General features: G+C 39.5%; 1 protein-coding gene across 3 annotated transcripts in view; it reads right to left on the bottom strand.

The window, feature by feature from the left end:
* Positions 1–19,151, bottom strand: part of adam23a (ADAM metallopeptidase domain 23a) — a 38,415-nt gene that overhangs the window by 18,465 nt on the left and 799 nt on the right. For all 3 annotated transcript variants that reach the window (XR_007970979.1, XM_052130827.1, XM_052130826.1), the window contains exons 2-17: positions 18,626–18,849; positions 17,477–17,553; positions 17,218–17,281; positions 17,037–17,119; positions 12,087–12,150; positions 6,930–7,002; positions 6,739–6,830; positions 6,512–6,577; positions 6,258–6,326; positions 5,996–6,162; positions 2,325–2,409; positions 2,132–2,219; positions 1,525–1,576; positions 1,282–1,381; positions 328–399; positions 75–161 (exon numbers count right to left, since the gene is read on the bottom strand). Coding sequence is in view for 2 of the 3 variants with exons in the window: in XM_052130827.1 (XP_051986787.1) it covers positions 75–161; positions 328–399; positions 1,282–1,381; positions 1,525–1,576; positions 2,132–2,219; positions 2,325–2,409; positions 5,996–6,162; positions 6,258–6,326; positions 6,512–6,577; positions 6,739–6,830; positions 6,930–7,002; positions 12,087–12,150; positions 17,037–17,119; positions 17,218–17,281; positions 17,477–17,553; positions 18,626–18,849 (1,463 nt within the window). In the remaining variant the exon portion in view is untranslated. The remainder of the gene's footprint in view (positions 1–74; positions 162–327; positions 400–1,281; positions 1,382–1,524; positions 1,577–2,131; positions 2,220–2,324; positions 2,410–5,995; positions 6,163–6,257; positions 6,327–6,511; positions 6,578–6,738; positions 6,831–6,929; positions 7,003–12,086; positions 12,151–17,036; positions 17,120–17,217; positions 17,282–17,476; positions 17,554–18,625; positions 18,850–19,151) is intronic.

The following is a 19,151-nucleotide window of genomic DNA, read 5'->3' as shown; positions in this document are numbered from 1 at the left end:
TGAAAGGTACTCAGTTGAGTAAACATTAGAGAAATGTATGATCTTTGGGTGAGGAAAGATTTGAAGTGTCTCACCAGGCACGTGCCGTTGCAGCAGGGGCCGTCACTGCAGTGAGCTCCATTAGATAAAGAACACTTTTTACAACAGTCTTTATAGCATTCCTGTATAATGACACACAGAAAGACAAAGTAGTTTAGTAGGTTTAACAAACAGGACTTGTATTGTCGGAAAATGAATGTTGCTGCTGTTATATTCCTATTATAAAAGTATTTCCTGTGTTACTTCTTATTATTATTTGTAGCACTAAAGGTTTTAAAAAGTGCTCACCGTTCGGGCCCCACAGTCACATTCCTCTCCCACCTCCACATAACCATTCCCACATTCTGTAGTCTCAAAAAGCTGCAAACAAACAAAATATGCAAAAGTTTTATGCAGCACCATGCCCAATGCAGATTTTAGCTATTTACAGTGACGACTGGTCATTGGAGGTGAACATTATCAGTGAATAATGACTAAAATATTGGTCTGTTCCTCACAATGAATGGCTTTTAAAGGAATGGTTTACCCAAAAATGATTATTCTCTCATAATTTACCTTACCCTTATGTCATCTTAAACTCGTTTGACCTATCTTTAAAGGAACGCAAACAAGTGAACGGTGACCAAACTTTCAAGCCACAAAAAGCACATAAAGGCAGAATAGAAGAAATCCATAAGACTCCAGTAGTATAATCCATGCCTTCTGAAGGCATCGATTATTGGTGAGAACAGATGAAAATGTAACTCCTTTTTCACTGTACATTGCAGTCTCTAGGCAACATCATGATTTCAAGCTTGATTACACTTCCTAGCGCTTGAAGCATGTGCAGGGCACTGGGAAGTGTAATCAAGCTTGAAATCATGATCTCCAAGGAGACTGCTGATGTCAAGATTTATAGTGAAAAAAAGTTAGATTTTGGTCTGTTCTCACCCAAAACTGACTGGATTGCTTCTGAAGACATGGATTAAACCACTGGAGTCATATGGATTACTTTTACGCTGCCTTTATGCCCTTTTAGGAGCTTAAAGTTTGGTGACCATTCAATTGCATTGTATGGACCAACAGACATTATATCTCTAATAAAATATTTTTGTTTGTGTTCTACGGAAGAAAAAAGTCATATGAGTTTGAGATGGAACAAGGGTGAGTAAAAGAAGAGAATTATAATTTTTGGTTGAACTATTCCTTAAGGGTTGTGTGCACGTGTATGTGGGTAAACGTGCCATGTTTGATACATCCTACCTTGCTGGGTTTGTTGAACAGACATGAAGCACCCCCTCTTAAAAGGAAGTTTCTGTAGTCAGTGATGCTGCATTTAGAAAACCTGCGTGGGTGTTGCACTCTACAGTGAAAGAGCAAATAAACAGGAAAGAAATAAAGCTATGTAAATCAAGAAATCTGAGCATAAACTAAGAGCTAAAACTGCCCGGCAGGTAGCTGGGAGAGCCTGTAGGATAATGTATATGCATGTGTGTTTAGCGATACCCAGTGTCTTCCATTATACATCCCACCCATGAATCCATGCAGCCGCACTCCTCTGAGAGAACACAAGAAAGAGTAAGAAAGTCTGTAAATTCAACTCTTACTGTGAGCAAGTAAATAAACAAGTTTTGTTTATCTTATGGGAAATACAGTACCAGTGTTTGCAAGGCAGCAAAGTTTTGGGTAAGCAGACGTTTTAGGCTTTGGTTCTGTGTAAATGAAATGCCCCATTAAAGCTGCTTAATTGATGTCATGACTCTGCGTGTATTTTGTTGTCAGTCGGCTGCTGACAAGAACCAACACATACAAACGGTTAAATAACATATGGAAAGAACACTAGACCAATCACAATTCAGTATGCAAATATTATTATGATTTTCACTGTAAATGTATTGTAAGTCAATGGGAGATTTTCACACTTTAATCATAAATTTCTTTTAAAAGTATAAACTGTGCAAAAAACAAAAATAGATAAAACTGTGGTTTGGGCTGAATTAATTGCAGAAATGAAAAATGTAGGTTTAGGGGTTTAGAACAAACTCAAAACACAATGCTACTTTGCAATCACTTTAATGAAGTAGTGTGACATCAGGAGGTGAAACATACGTACTTCTCCTGATCACAGGATCCCACTGGATACCCAGATTTTGTGCTAAGCTCTGAGAGAGAGAGGCAGCCATTGTCCATGTGCTGCCAAACTGAAAGAGTAAAAAGACACAGAGCAGCAAATGACACTCTAGGTAAGCTCTCAAAGCTCTCAATTGCTGAACGTAAGGTTTTACTGTAAACTGATTCAAGCTCACCTCATTGACACCGACTCCTCGACCTTTGGAACATACACCACCAATATATGCAACACTGCTCCGACCATAATGAAATGTCACATTCCTGCAAACAGTGAAAAATCTTTATCAACATCACCTCTTACTATAAATAACTGCATTCTAAAACAAAATAATTAATTCTCCTTAGAAAACAGTGGAATTTGAGCCAAAAATGTTCAGGATTTTGTTTAATTATTTATTTTTCATTTAAAAAGTTTAAAGGAATAGTTCACCCAAAAATCTCTCATCATTTACTCACTTTCATGCTATCCCAGATGTGTATGACTTTCTTTCTTCTGCTGAACACAAACTGCAATTTTTAGAAGAATATCTCAGCTCTGTCCTATCTATGCAAGTGAATGGTGACCAGACATTTCAAGCTCCAAAAATCACATAAAGGCAGCATAATGTAATCCATACAACTCCAGTGGTTTAATATATGTCTTCTGAAGTGATGTAATCACTTTCGGTGAGAAATATTCTACAAATATAAAAATATTTAAATATATTGTTACTGTAAATCTCTACTTTAAGAATGTGAAAGTGGAGATTTCTAGAAAAAAGGACTTAAATATCGATCTGCTTCTTATCCACTGCTATCATAACGCTTATGAAGACATAGATTTAACCACTGGAGTTGTATGGATTACATTATGCTGCCTTTATGTGATTTTTGGATCTTAAAAGATCTGGTCACCATTCACTTGCATTGTGTGGACCTACAGAGCTGAGATATTCTTCAAAAACCCTTTGTTTGTGTTCTGCAGAAGAAACAAAGTTATACACATCTGGGATGGCATGAGAGTGAGTAACTGATGAGAGAATTAAAATTTTTGGGTGAACTATTTCTCTATTCCTGAACCTTCAAGAAATCATATTTTCTCAATCCCAAAGTACCAGGGGCCGGATTCACAAAACTTTGGCGTAGTGACTCGCCTCAATCCGGGTGGTGGAGGACGAATCTCAGTTGCCTCCAAGTCTGAGTCTGTCAATCCACGTATCTTATCACGTGGCGTGTTGAGCATGTTACCATGGAGACATAGCGTGTGTGGAGGCTTCACGATATACTAGCGGCATCCACGCACAACTCACCACGTGCCCCACCGAGAGCGAACCACATTATAGCGACCACAAGGAGGTTACCCATGTGACTCTACCCTCCCTAGCAACCGGGACAATTTGGTTGCTTGGGAGACCTGGCTGGAGTCACTCAGCATGCCCTGGATTCGAACTCATGACACCAGGGGTGGTAGTCAGCATCTTTACCACAAACATTTTCTTAAGAAAAAATTATGTCCTTAAGAGGTTTTTTTTTTGGAAATAAAAAATATTCTTAACTTTTTCCTAAAGATAAAAATTAAGAATAATATGGTAGTTAAGAAGCATTTTCTTTTTTAGAATGTTTAGTGAATCCAGGCCCAGGGCTGTAACTACCATATGTAGATGTGTCCCTCCCAATATTTAGATAGTGGCCAACAAATAGAGCTTTTTAAGTATTACCCAAAATCCTAATTATTTGGTTACATTTTAGCACAACTAGTTATCAATCATTACAAACTCTAAAGTGCAAGATTATTTTAACCCTGTCAACAAGTTTGGGATTAATATACTTATTGTCAGTGTTAGGTGTAATCCAATTACAAAGTAATTAGTTACTGTAATCTAATTACATTTAGTTTAAAAAGTAGCGTAATGCATTACATTTTAAATTCTTGTAATCAGATATCTTTTAATGACTTTCAATTAATTTAATCAGTGTTCCCACTCTTTTCAAGGCACAATTTTGCAGGACATTTTATGTGCACAAAGGGTGTAACATTTAAGCAAAAAGCAAATGAGGACATGATGTATATTGTGGTTATTGGAATTTATTCTGAATTCATTACACACATTCATTTTGAAGTGCGCAGCACATGACGATTATATACACAGCCTTTTGCAGTTGAATAATCACACTGTGACATATCCCTATTTTAATTTGATTATTTGTGCAATCAAATTCAGAGACATTCCGCCTTTTATAGCTAATGTCTATTTTATGATTGGATTCAGTGATTTCATTACTGAAATCACATCACTGAAATCATAGGAACCTACTTGTGGATACCACGGTATAAGCAGACTCAGATCATTCATTTACTATAGAAAATGCATTAACATCCCGAGGTGTAAAGCCCACGCTACCATCTCAGGTTGTGAACTAATTAAAAAAAAACATCAGTCTGACCGTCTACCATTTTCTAAGGTTTACAACCCAAATGTTTTTATAGTTAACACAACAGCAGTTAGAATTAAAAAATCACTTTAACTATTTAGTCGGCGCAAAGCAAAGATGACAGCAGATGAGCAGAGAATTTACGTGACAGGTCTTCATTCTTGGCCGCTGGCAGTGAAAAAACTATACAAATTTGTGTATTTAACACCTATAACGAGTCCCAATTGTAACCATGCTTTTGTACATGTAACAAAAACCATGTTTGCCGCACAGTTTTATATACTTCTTATATAATCTTTTCCAGGACAAATAATTATTTTACAGGACATTTAGGTATTTTTCTCATTTTCCATGACTGGAAAACTGCATTGCAAAATTACAGGTTTTCCAGCACGTGTGCAAACCCTGATAATTACTTTTAAGTACATTAAAAGGTTATGCTTATTTCTAATATATAATTTATGTAGAATACATTAATTATGGCCTCGTAAGGAGTCACTGAGAAGTAGAAATGTGAGGTGCTTACAGTATGAATTCTGTGAAAACAATGAACAAGGAAGAAATGTAGACATTATTTTGAATTTGAGTGAAATTTTTTTTTAAAAAGTAACTTAAAAGTAATTAGTAATGTGATTACTTTTCATCCAAGTCATTAGTAATGTAATATGATTAACATTTTTAGAGAAATAATTAGAACATTTATAGTGGATTACTACTTTTAAGTACAACACTGTTTACTGTATAATTTCAGTTAAACTTTCGGTATGCATTGAAATAAAATTACATTAAAAATATTTAATTTGATAACAAATAACAGTTGGATTATTGAGCTCAGAAAATCTTGATAAATACATAAGGAAAATGCATAAAGCATGTAAATTCTTCTTTAAAGACAGTGAAAGCATTACATTTTAATATCATTAAAAGCTCAATTTAGTTTTAAAAAAAAAAAACTATGTTTTTTATTCAATACAATCCATTATAAAATAATGGTGATGAATTAGGACATGCAAATCGGCTGATATTCTGATGAAAATAAATAAATAAAACAAATCAAGTAAATGTTCCATTTTAAAGGTTCTTTTGGCACTGAGTTCAGGATCCGATCAATTAAATCAGAAGTACGACACTGACATAGCACACAAATCTCTTGAGAATGACCCACAAATATTCAGAATTCAATGGTATCATGGAACACGAATCAGCATCCAACAAAGACAATTGCTCTTTGTCTTGCAATTTAGCACTCTTCTCGACAACCACCTACAATTTACTAACTGCAGAAACAGCCTTTCTGTAAGATGGTGATCACAGCACACAACTCTCCAGTTTTGAGGTTACCCCTACTTGGGACTGAACAGGCAACCTTTGTGATATTATCTTACATCCTTAACCACTAGACTACAACTTCCATCATTAATTCCAGAGAACTCACGTGAAAAGGTGCACAGCATCAGCATTTATGTTGATGTTTTGTTGTCGGTACTTTGAAAAATCTCTTAACATTTCCAGTGGCTTCACACGTAGCGGAATCCGGTCCCTGTCTGTCCAAATCTCAACACCAACCAAAACTACCCGAGTATTAAGCTGCTCCTTAAAAATCTAAAGGAAAAATTATTAGAAATTTAGGTTAACAAGAAAATAACAAGATGAAACAGTAAAAGATCAATTTTGCAGCGATTAATAGGCGGACATACAGCGTCTACCAAGTTGACCACTGATTTGGCCGAGTTCCGGGTATGCTTTTTACTCTTATGCCTTTTAAACTGTAAAACAAGAGGTCAGAATAGCAACAAAAAATTAACAGCAAGTTTACTTCTGTATTATGTTAAAGGCACGGAAACATTTGTTATTCAGTGCCCTCTAGTTGAAAGTTTTTATAATAAAATGTTTAATATCAGTGCTTTGATTAAATGAATAGCTAAATATAATGTGTTGAGTATAAACCCACCGTGTTGTGGTCAGCGACAATCATTATTTCCAAATACTTCATTTCCTCAAAAATGTTACGTGGCATCTAAGAACACAGAAAAAAATAATCAAATAAAAACAACACATACAAAACAAGCAAGCAAAATATAACTCAACATAAATCATGTTGAAGTATGAGGTAGCATTTATAGATGTTTCCATGGAAACAGAGGAGCCCATGGAAAATGCTGACAGGCATTTTCTTACAGCTCTTTTCCTTCTTCTCTTCAGCCAAGGCATGTTAGCAAAAATCAATTTCTCCTCTTCTTTTTCATCTTTTTCAACTGGGTCATCAGCAGCTGAGGGAAAAAGACACAAAGGTAACCATGGAGATAAGTGTGTGGATATAATCTTGCCACATATCTTTGGGACTGTTAACAAGCCCATGGCACACTTACCCCAGACATCTGGGACAGAGGTCATATGGAGTGATGATGTGCGTTGCAAAGTGTGGGGACGAGCCTCTGTTTCCTAAAATGTTGAAGTTCAAACCACGCACAGTGACATTTGCAAACAATTTGTTACTATGGTCTGTTTCACACCACACACAAAAGCAGCATGCAAGCGTTGCTATAGTGTGACTACAATTACAGACTAGTGTTGTGCTTTGAAAATGACCGTGTTTCTGTTGCATGACAGAGCTGAAGCTCCATACAGAAATTAATGTGATTTTTAGGTTATAACATTGGGCATTTCATTTTAACACCATAAACTATAAAATGGTTATCGTGAGTGAGCTACACACACACACACACACACACACACAAAACTCTTCATCTGGGTAGGGCTGCACCATCTATGCGTAAGGTCTCACATAATTTGAGACGTAAAGTTCACACTAAGGGCTTGGTAACTACTAGTTAGTTTGTAACTAAGCCAGTGCTTAATTTGGTTGCACCACCTGTTCTTAAGGCAAGACATAACTAGTTTAGCTCTCTGTAAAGTAATGCATAGTCGCATAATATGAAGTTCCCTTACGAGGGAACTCGCGATGCGTCGATGACGCTTTGGGAACGCCTTTGCGTGAACGCCCCTGAAGCACGTATGTCAACTAGTCCAATGGAATGAATGAACGCCACGGGCGGGTGACGTCATGACCAGGAAAGGATATAAGCACATCCGGTGCGTTACTCGCGTTAGCTTTTGTGCCTCAGCAAAGCGCTCTGTGTCAAACTGTCTGTCTTATTTATTGTTGTCTGTCTCTCTTTATATTGATATTATGGCGAAACAACTATTTAAAGCCTGTGCTTCTCCTTGCCCTCGTTATATCACGGGTGGAGATACACATGAGCTTTGTTTAGTTTGTTTGGGAGTGGAGCATGCGATGTCAGCTTTCGAGGGGGCTGACTGTCACCATTGTGAGCGTCTGCCGCTCCGCATGCTCCGCTCCCGTCTGTCCGCATTTGAGGATGATGGACAGGCTCGCGAACCTCAGGGTTCTGGACCCGCGGCTGTCGAGGCAGCTCGGAAAAAGGCTCACTGGGGGTTTGCAAATGGATCTCTCCGAGGGATCCATTGCTCTCTTGCCGGTGTCGGAAGCCCGCGCTGCGGCTTCTTCCGCCCAGGAAGAGAGCCCGATGCTTCGGTGCTCTAGCTCTGAGGAGGTGGATTTACTGAGCGTTTATGAGAGTGACACAAACACTAACACAATAGGGGGAGAGGATTCGCCTCCCTCTCCCCAGCATATGAGGAGCTTATTGAGGTGATAACTCATGCTGTTAATAAATTAAATGTTGCCCTTAGTACGGTCTAGCTCTGTCACCCCGCACGTTCACGAAGTGCGTAGATGCAGCTCTGGCCCCGCTCAGGCTGCAGGGCATACGCATTCTGAACTACATCGACGACTGGCTGATTCTGGCGGAATCAGAACAGTCAGCGGTTCGGCATTGAGATGTCGTTCTCGCTCATATGAAGAAATTGGGGTTGAGACTCAATGCCAAGAAGAGTGTGCTTTCTCCATTACAGAGAACCACTTTCCTTGGTGTGGTATGGGATTCAGTCACGATGCGGGCCACACTATCGCCTGTTCATGTAGCTGCTATCATCACAGCCACAAAAGAGTTGAAGCTAGGCCAGTCACGCACTGTGAAACAGTTCGAGAGACTGTTAGGCCTCACGGCAGCAGCGTCCAATGTGATCCCCTTTGGCCTGCTGTACATGAGACCTTTGCAGTGGTGGCTCAGGACCAGAGGGTTCTCCCCGAGGGTGAACCCACTTCGTATGATCAAGATCACGCGGCGGTGCATCCGCGCCTTGATTATATGGAGGAAACATTGGTTCCTGTCCCAGGGTCCGGTGCTGGGAGCTCTTTGCCATCGAGTTGCTATCTCGACAGACGCTTCTCTCACCGGCTGGGGAGCAGTAATGGAAGGCTGCTCAGCTCAGGGTCTGTGGAGGAACCATCATCTCTCTTGGCACATAAATTGCCTGGAGATGATGGCCGTCTTCAATGCGTTGAGACATTTCCTCCCAGATCTGAGGGGCCATCATGTGCTTGTCCGTACAGACAACACATCGGTGGTCTCTTTTTTAAATCGACAGGGGGGTCTGTGCTCATGTCCACTCTGCAAACTGGCGCAACAGATCCTCTTGTGGTCCCTGGGTAAAATACTCTCCCTGAGGGCAGTGTATATCCCAGGGTACCAGAATATAGGAGCAGACACCCTGTCGAGGCAGGTGCTGAGGCCAGGGGAATGAGACTCCACCCCGAGGCGGTGGAGCTCATTTGGGAATTTTACGGCCAAGCAGAAGTGGATCTGTTTGCGTCTCAGCTTACGACGCACTGTCCACTTTGGTTCTCCCTCACGCAACCAGCCCCCTTGGGGTTGGACGCTATGGTACAGACGTGGCCGAGGCCACGTCTGTACGCATTTCCGCCTGTTGCTCTGCTCCCAGGAGTTCTGGAGAGAGTCCGCCAGGACGGAGTAAGTCTATTATTAGTAGCTCCACGCTGGCCAAGTCGAATTTGGTTTGCGGACCTAATTCATCTCCTCGACGGCCCTTTTTTCGAGGTACCTGTCAGGAGAGACCTTCTGTCTCAGGCAGGGGGCACAACATTTCACCCCCAACCGGAGATTTGAAACCTATGGGTTTGGCCTCTGAGGGGGCCCAACTTTTAGAGAGTGGTCTCTCGACTGAGGTCGGTGAGACCATTCTTAGCTCCAGAGCTCCAGCCACGAGGAAATTATATACACTTAAGTGGAAAGTTTTCAAGTCTTGGTGTCACCAGCATCAGCGAGATCCAGTTAACTGTTCAGTCAACACAGTACTTGAGTTTCTCCAGTATCGTTTTACATCAGGTTCATGTCCTTCTACCTTAAAGGTTTACGTGGCGGCCATTGCGGCTTTCCATGCCCCTGTGGGTAGGACATCTTTGGGTCGAGACCCCCTGATTATTCGTTTCCTTCGTGGCACCTTGAGGCTGAGGCCTGTGGTTGTTGTACTGCAGGCATTCTGTCCTCCTCCGTTTACATCTTCGGACCAGGAAAAACTGAATCTCAGTGCGAGCACTGGACACTTATGTCCACAGGGCTGCCCCGTGGAGAAGATCTAATCAGTAAGTGGATAGCTGAGGCTATTTCGCTTGCATATGAGTCCTCTGGCCAGCCGTGCACTTCGGTGGTCAGAGCTCACTCTACTCGAAGTATGGCGGCCTCTAAAGCCCTCGTATCAGGAGTTTCCCTTCAGGAGGTTTCTGATGCGGCAGGTTGGTCCTCGCCGCTAACTTTTGTGAGGTTTTATAGCCTGGACCTGGAAGCTGCCCCAGGATCCCAGGTGCTTTTTACTGATTTGCCGACAGTTTTTATCATCTGGCATTTTGTAATTATGGCGTATTGGGTATTATCGTTCCCAAAGCGTCATCGACGCATCGCGAGTTCCCTCGTAAGGGAACGTCTCAGGTTACGACTGTAACCCTAGTTCCCTGAGAAGGGAACGAGACGATGCGTCGATGACGCTTTGGGAACGCCTTTGCGTGAACGCCCCTGAAGCACGTATGTCAACTAGTCCAATGGAATGAATGAACGCCACGGGCGGGTGACGTCATGACCAGGAAAGGATATAAGCACATCCGGTGCGTTACTCGCGTTAGCTTTTAGAGCCGAAGCAAAGTCGATCGCAGGGATGCAGGAAGTATGGCAGGGCGACGCATCGTCTCGTTCCCTTCTCAGGGAACTAGGGTTACAGTCGTAACCTGAGACGTTTACCTGTATTGATCCAATAAACAGCCTTCAACTTTGAACACAGAAGTGTTAAACAGCTGTGAACTTCAGTTAGAGTTTATTTAATTCTTGTTTGCTCGTAACTGTCAGCTGTAATAAATAATATCCCCATTGAAATACAATACTTAATAAAACAAGAATTCATTAATGATATATTTACCTTATGTAAACATTAATATTCAATAACTGTTTCTAAAATGAATAAGGGACAATAAATGAATATATACTAATACAACCGGCTGGAAAAACTGACATTTATTCATTTTAATATCTAATTTGTATATGTTGAAACTTGAGACCGGGCAGAGTACACGGGAAAATGCACCATTAGATCGGTTTCATGCTGAAGAAGTCATTTTTTTACATGTTTTCTCCCATAAGAGCGGGTTGTGGCTCAGGTGGTAGAGCGGGTCGCTAATCACAGGGTTGGCGGTTCAATTTCTGGCCCACACGACCACATGCCGAAGTATCCTTGGGCAAGACACTAAACCCCAAGTTGCTCCCAATGGCAGGCTAGTGCCTTGCATGGCAGCTCTGCCACCATTGGTGAATGCGTGAATGGGTGATTGGGACACAGTGTAACATTTTGGTAACCTCTAAGGTTAAAATAAAAGCGCTATATAAGTGCAGACAATTTACCATAATCTTTGTTGAAAAGACCTGTCAACCAAAACACGAGCTCATTGATGTCTTTAATTGAGTCTACTTTTTTATTCCATCCGTTACTCCTGGTCGGAGGCTTCCATAAATATTTAGTTTATATGTATATGTACTTTTATATAAGTTTAATGGTGCAATGCTCAAATATTTAGTAATGCGTAAATTGTGATTTAGTGCCCATTTACGCCACAACTAGGCTAAGCTGTAACGTACGTATAGCTAGTGCAACCGGCCCCAGATGAATAAATAAGCTTAATTTGGTTAATATTTAAATATAGAGCCTTGTAAAGGACCCAAGTCTCCTCCGTTTCAAAATAAGAGTCCCCTAAGTGTCTCAGGCTTGTTTGTAGTTAAACGTCCTGCATTATGCACAAAATTCTTAATTTTTTTCTGATTATTATTGGAATTTTGGTTGAACAATAACCTACATAAGGAATTGTATTTACAATACAATGAATCTTGTAGCCTCTGTGTCTGTTAAAAACTATAGGCCAATTAATCGTATTCTGACTTTTTCACCACCCTTAGTTATTGGTATCTGCAAAACCCACTATCGGTCAACCTCTAATACACACCACTTAAGTGCTGCTTATGTGTGCAGTGTGAAACAGGCCTAAGTTGTGTGAAGAATAAAACTGGAAATATTATAAACTGCAAAGCAAATTGTAATCTTACCTCTGTGTGAGTCTGTTTCATAGGTTCGATGATATAAGTAAAATTACCATCATCAAAGATCCCACTGAAAGAGTGAAACACAAGAAATGAGGTGAAGTTAAAGGAGGATGGATGGTCCATAGGGGATGTCAATCAAAAATCAGATACAAGGATAAGGAATGCTAAAACCACAATGAGTTAGAGGTGGGCAGTATAATCAAAGTCTTATATCATGATATATGTTATATTATAATATATACATTACAATATAGTTATTTTTGCAGTAAATTAAATTAAAAATATGGTTTTATTTAATTGCAAAATGTATGGTTCTGACTCTAAATTGTGATTTGGATGAGTCACGTTCAAAGCTGTTGTAAAATACAAACCTATACCTGTGACTGTACATTCAATATTAATGCACCCAGTTGCTATGTTGCTCTTGGTGTCTCTCTCTCTTTTTCACTCCTGTCTATCTCCTTTTTAGAACAGCAGTGTCCTAATTGGTCTCTGATATGTGACATCAAGTACTCTGCTGCCACCTGTAGGGTGAGCTGTTTACCCTATTTCGCTGTGTCTGTTGTTGAATTTTGAGCTGAAGTGCACATTAGTGGCATTTTTTTTTGCACATATTTGCTAAATGTTCTTGCTGTGATTAACATTTTTAATTGAAACAATGGGTTCCTATGAAGCCACACCTGGAGGGAACATTCGCATGCCGACAAAGCACGTTTTTTTATTTTATGGTGAGTGTATCGATTTTTTTTTCCCTTCTCCTGGTGTGAAATTCTCTGACAAATAAAATACGAGCTTGATCACATATCAGGAGCCACTGCAGTTAACAAACCCAGCACAACTGGTGGCACTAAAGCACAGAAAGCTGTTTTGACAACCAACATTAAACGCTAAAGTAACACAATGAAGAAATCCTGAACCAACAGTGAGGATGTGTATTTCATTTGCATCATATGCCTTAAAAAAAATGCATTTTCTTTATATGGGTTCTCTTAACATGTAAATGATATAGCTGCATCACTGCCTTGCATTCCCTCTTGTCTTCATAATGTATTCCATATTGCTGGATGTTTTTGCCTTTGCATTTAATCTTATGCATGTTCTCTTATATCTTTTGTATAATATATACAGTATTGAGGCATCAAAATAACAAATTTACAGATCTTACTTTTTTCTTCGCCATATTTTAATAATATCAATACAGTTGCTGTGATTTGCAGTGCACCCTGTGTACTTTTGTGTACTAAAACCGTGGTGGTTTCTCCACAAAATGATGTAAATGTAATTGCTGTGCTATCGTAAACAGACGTTAACAGCTCTAATGTTGTTAACAGTAAAGTATTGAATAATGGGTCAGACCGAAGTTGGGTTTAGATGTCGTTTAGATGTCTTCACGTTTAATTCATAGCATGTACTGTTTTGAGCAAATTTACTGTATAACAAAAGCAGATACACATGAAATAAAGCCTTGTTTATACTTTTGCCTGGCACCATCATGCAGCTCTCTATTTTTATATTTTATGGTCTGGTCAAAATTATGACTTTTACATTTAAACACACGTTAATAAAAAGTTGTTTTTTACTCTTAAAATTGCAGACATTTTTTACAGTGTAAACAAGAGCTATTCAAGTCGATTTTAATTAAATAAACCTTAGTGTATTATTTAGACCTTTTATTCAGTGTACGAAAAATAGTGGACAAATAGGGTTGCTTGTCTACACAACAACAACTAAGGAGCTGCAACAAGTAATTTCACAGTGAAAACATTGTCCTTTTTATCATTATTTGCAGTAATTTTCTCTGCCTCAAAAGCACAGGCAAATCTGCCCTGCTCCTTTTCTCGAATTTGTCCAATCCAACTGAAGTAGTGAGCACAGTGGGCGAAAAGTAAAAAAAATGGTCATGCGTATAACCAATCGAACTGAGCTTTGCGGAGGCCAGACGAATGCTGCGATGACGTCACATGCGAACCCTCGTGAACAGCGGGTGCGTCCAGTATAAACCAGACTTAAGATAAAATCAGAATTGTTCCAATTTAAAACATTTGTTTTAACAGTCATTATGTTAGTGCATTACTCAAGTGATTTTAAACAAATGTACATAGCACAAATACATACAGTATTTGTGAAAGTGGCATATAATCAGTATTGTTCCAATTGATAACATGTTTTAACCATTAATATTATTTTTTACACTTGATTATTTCTAATCACCCCTCAGACAATGGTGTATACATGATAATCCTGCCAGTCCACTTGTCCAAACTGAAATTGTTTGTGAAGTGTCTCAAATGATTTCTTTCTAGTTGAGCAAATCAACAACAAAATGGTCATCGCTACTGCAGCTAGTTCAAGAAATCGCTTGCTTGTCTTTCCTATTGTGATTTAATGATTATTTTTCAAACTTTTCACAGTAGTTCTTATTTTCATTTGTGATTGGTGGAGGGCAGACCAGCCGGTAAAAATGCTTGTCGAATAGCAACACCAATGTGTTAACTGTGATCTTTCTCCTTGCTTTTATTGTGAAAGGGCCATTTGTCTGTGTTTCATTTCACATTATCACATCGCCTCTGTACAAAGGCCTTTAGAACATGTGATTTTCATTGTTGTGTCATCGCTAAAAGATAAATTGTCCAATAATAAACCTTTTGAATGTATATTATACTGTAAATAGATATCATAATGTTTAAGAAAGCAGAAGGTGTTAGGGTGCCAATTATGTTGTACTATGTGTTTTTTTCCTCCAGTTTCTCGATAGAAAGGAAGTCAAGGTACTAATTGTAATTTGTATATCTACAGTACTGTGCAAAAGTCAAAAGGCACATAATATGTTTCACAAAAGCATTTGTCTTAAGATGGTTATTTATATCTTCAGCTTTAGTGTGTCAATAAGAAATATAAATGTTAGACTCCCAAACATTACTTTTGCAAATAGAAAAGATTAGAATAGAAGAACAGGGAGCCCTGCAACAGATGTCATGGCCCTCACAAAGCCCCACATTGAACATCGGGTCAGTCTGAGATTACATAAAGAGACAGAAGCAATTGAGACAGCCTAAATAGATAGAATAATTGTGGGAAATTCTCCAAGAAGCTTGGAACATCCTATCTGCCAACAACCAAGAAAAACTGTGACCAGGTGTATCTAGGAGAATTGGTGCTGTTCATCGTAGCATTGTTTTGACAAACTTATGCAACGTCACAAAATATATTTCTGTCCAGAGTTGCAAATTTTTTGGCTGAGATCTTGTATTGATGACAGGAGAGTCAAACCACTCCGTAAAGTCTTCTCCAGCACAGCCCAAAGACTTTCAACAGGGTTAAGGTCAGGACTCTGTGGTGGCCAATTCATGTATGAAAATGATTCCTCCTGCTCCCTGAACCACTCTTTCACAATTTGAGCCCAATGAATCTTGGCATTGTCATACTGGAATTTGTCAGGAAAGAGAAAATCCATTGAAGGGATAACCTGGTCATTCAGAACATTCAGGTAGCCAGCTGACTTCATTTTATTGCTGCATAACGTTGCGGAGACAAGACCTGACCAACTGAAGCAACCCTAAATCATAACACTTCCTCCAGAGGCTTGTACAGTGGGCACTATGGATGACAGGTGTATCGCTTCATGCGCTTCCCTTCTTATGTGCACATTGCTTTGGAATAGGGTAAATAAGACTCTGACTCATCAGACCACATTACCTTTTTCCATTTCTCCACAGTTGAATCTTTTTGCTCCCTTAGCAAATTGAAGTTGTTTGTTCCTATTTGCCTCACAAACAAGTGGCCTTATATATATTCTTGAGGCCACACAGCCGTTTAGTCCCAATTATGCAAGTTATCATCGCAGTGTGATTGTGGAAATGCTCTTACTTTCACTATTAAACATAGCAGTGAGATCTACTGTTTATTTTTTACGATGTGACTTCACTAAGAGTTTTAGTGATCTCCGATCATGATCATTCATCATTTTTTTTTTTTACCACATTTGTTCCGTAAAGCTGACAGTTCACCACTATCCTTCCAAGTTTTAATAATGCATTGGACAGATCTTAGCCCAATTCCAGTGGTCAGAAATCTCCTTGTTGTTTTCTTTGTTTGATGCAGGCCAATAATTTGCCCCTTCTGAAACACAGTAACATCTTTTCCATGACCACGGGATACGTCTTCCAACATGGTTGTTTAAGAAATAAGAAGCTATACACTGCATCAGTTAGAGATCAAATAATTGTTTCCAGCTGAAACATATTAACCACTACAATAATGATCCAATCATAGGCTCTTAAGGATCTGCTTATTTAAATCCAACCTGCAACCTGCAACCAGAGTACAAATACACTGACACATTTCTACCATTGCACGGTATATGGCGTTACCCTGCCCAGTCCTGCTGACAGAGACAAGAAATCTATGCTTTTATAAGCTAACAAACATGTTTGCTCTTTCCCTTTTGACACTCAACCACACACTAACATAATGCCATTCAAATCATTTCATGTGTACCAACTGCCATGTGGCCTCACAGTTGATCTCCTTTCTCTCTTGCTCTCTCTTTATCTCTCTCACACACACACTCACACACACACACACACACACACACACACACACACACACTCATGTTGTGTTTCCATGTTTTATGGGGACTTTCCATAGACATAATGGTTTTTATACTGTACAAACTTTATATTCTATCCCCTAAACCTAACCCTACCCCTAAACCTAACCCTCACAGAAAACTTTCTGCATTTTTACATTTTCAAAAAACATAATTTAGTATGATTTATAAGCTGTTTTCCTCATGGGGACCGACAAAATGTCCCCACAAGGTCAAACATTTCGGGTTTTACTATCCTTATGGGGACATTTGGTCCCCACAAAGTGATAAATACACGCTCACACACACACACACACACACACACACACACACACACACACACACAAAAGATAAAGGTTTCTTACTGAAGCCCATTGCAGGTGGATAGAGCTACACGGGACTCCTCTTTTCCTCTTACATGGCCATGGTAGTAACAGTGTTCCCCACCCTAAACAAATGCACATCCATCAATGCTAATCAGTAGTAAAACAACACATTCTGATTTGGTCAATTTTTAGGGGTCTGTTTGATACTAGTGTGTCTTACCCTGGAGAGAACTGGCTTATCCTTTTCATAGTGGATCTCCATGTAGTCTGAAGACAACAGATCACTAAAATAAAAGGGTGAGATTATTCAGAGGAGCAATCTCTTATTAATTATCCATTGAATCAAGCACTATGTGCACCTCTGTGTCCTAGGGAAAAAAACCACTATCTTCTGTATCAAATGTTCTAGCTGTGGGACCTCCGGACCTGTAGGATCCACATCACCTCAATGGCGATCCTGGTCTCACTCTCTAACTTACTTGTTCAAAGTAAGGTCCAAAGTGAATGTGGAGCCAAAGGCTTCGAGCTGGAAACTTGCTTGGGCAAGGTGGACTTCCTATAGTCAAGGGAGATAAACAGGGGCTTATAAACACTTCACAAAAAAAAAACCATATGTTGACATACAAATCAAGTCTCCAAAGCTAGATCTGTTAAATGTGCTACTCAGACATTTTTTTATGTGAAATGTGTGTATTGCAGACAAGTTAAGTCACTTTCACAACTAGCAAATCTCTATGATAGAATCTATAGATAATGCATTTTCTCTAGAGCAACACGCAAACATAAATCACACAGCTGTGCTGTTTTATGGCAAAAATACTGCATTGGCAGAACAAAGAATGGTGTATGCAAAAAGTGATCCCACCATGTCTGTTTGGTACAGTTAGTCCCTGTTGAGGGTAGTGAAGTAACTGTATTCCACTACAGTTATAATTTAAATGGTTGTTAATCAGAATACAGTTACATTCAAAAAGTATTTTGATTACTGAAGAGATTACTTTGCATTTTATTGTAATTTGTTGCATTTACTATTTAGACTTATTCAGTTAGAAAACATTTATACAGATTAATGATGTGATTCAAAGAGCGTTTGAACAGTGGTGAAACACTTAAGATGTATTACATTCATACACGCAGACAGAAAAGTATGTTTAAAGTAAGTTTGGAGCAGCAGAAATTGAAAGAAACCTTGTGTAAATTGTCATGAGAACGTTTGGCTTTATGCTAAGCTAAAATGCTATTTCTAGCCATTTTACATGAACCTGTTACCAGGCACAATCATATTTTATAAAAAAAAAAATGCATCAAGAAAATCTAGGTTACATCTTTTTGTTTCTCTAATAAGGCCTATGATATAAGGGCAAAATCGTGATGATACTTTTTGTATTGCTTTTCTGTAAAAATATCTAAAAATCCTTAAAACAATATTCATTTTCAATTTCATCAAATTAAGAAACATGTCCTGTTATATTACTAATTCCCTCTTTTTCAGAGAATACGGCAATGTATTTTTCACATGCTCTCAATTAGCTAAATTGGGCCACATTAGTGAGGGCTAATATATGCAGTGTTAGGGGGTCCTCTCCTGCACTGACCCTTGACCCCAGAGAGACAGACTCGCGACTCACCTGTCCATCGCCAGCTTGGTACCGCGCGCGAGTGTCCAGATCATGACACGCGCTTTCCAATTCCTCATTTAAGTAGTAGATGAGCCGCGAGGGATAGGTGATTGTGACCTCGTGCTCACTCAATTTTCGCGTGAAACTGTCCGGCGCTGCTGATGCTGTCGCTTCTTGCGGGGTCTCAGACACGTGCTGATCCCTGAGATCCTCATACTGCACGGAGCTGGAAACTGCAGGGTAGGGGAAACAGCACCAGAATAAATGTTTACTGCTTTACGGTCTCCATTTCAGAGAGGGATCCCGTCAATTATATATGAACTTGTGCCAGCAGTTGCAGCCCTGTGATGCTGCAGAGAGAGAGAGCGCGCGCACAGAAACTGCGCACAGATCCCGTGCGCTTATGCTGATCTCAGTGTATCGAACGGAGACTTGGCAAGTAGATAAGTTAAAACACTGAAATCTGAGCCCACATATAAGACGGTTGAGAGGGAGAGACATAGTATGTAATAGCAACAGAGAAATAAGAGATATT

This window comes from Xyrauchen texanus, chromosome 7, assembly GCF_025860055.1.
Source record: "Xyrauchen texanus isolate HMW12.3.18 chromosome 7, RBS_HiC_50CHRs, whole genome shotgun sequence".
NCBI classification, from domain to species: domain Eukaryota; kingdom Metazoa; phylum Chordata; class Actinopteri; order Cypriniformes; family Catostomidae; genus Xyrauchen; species Xyrauchen texanus.
Note: the sequence above shows the minus strand (reverse complement) of the source record. Positions and strands in the feature narration are given on the sequence as shown.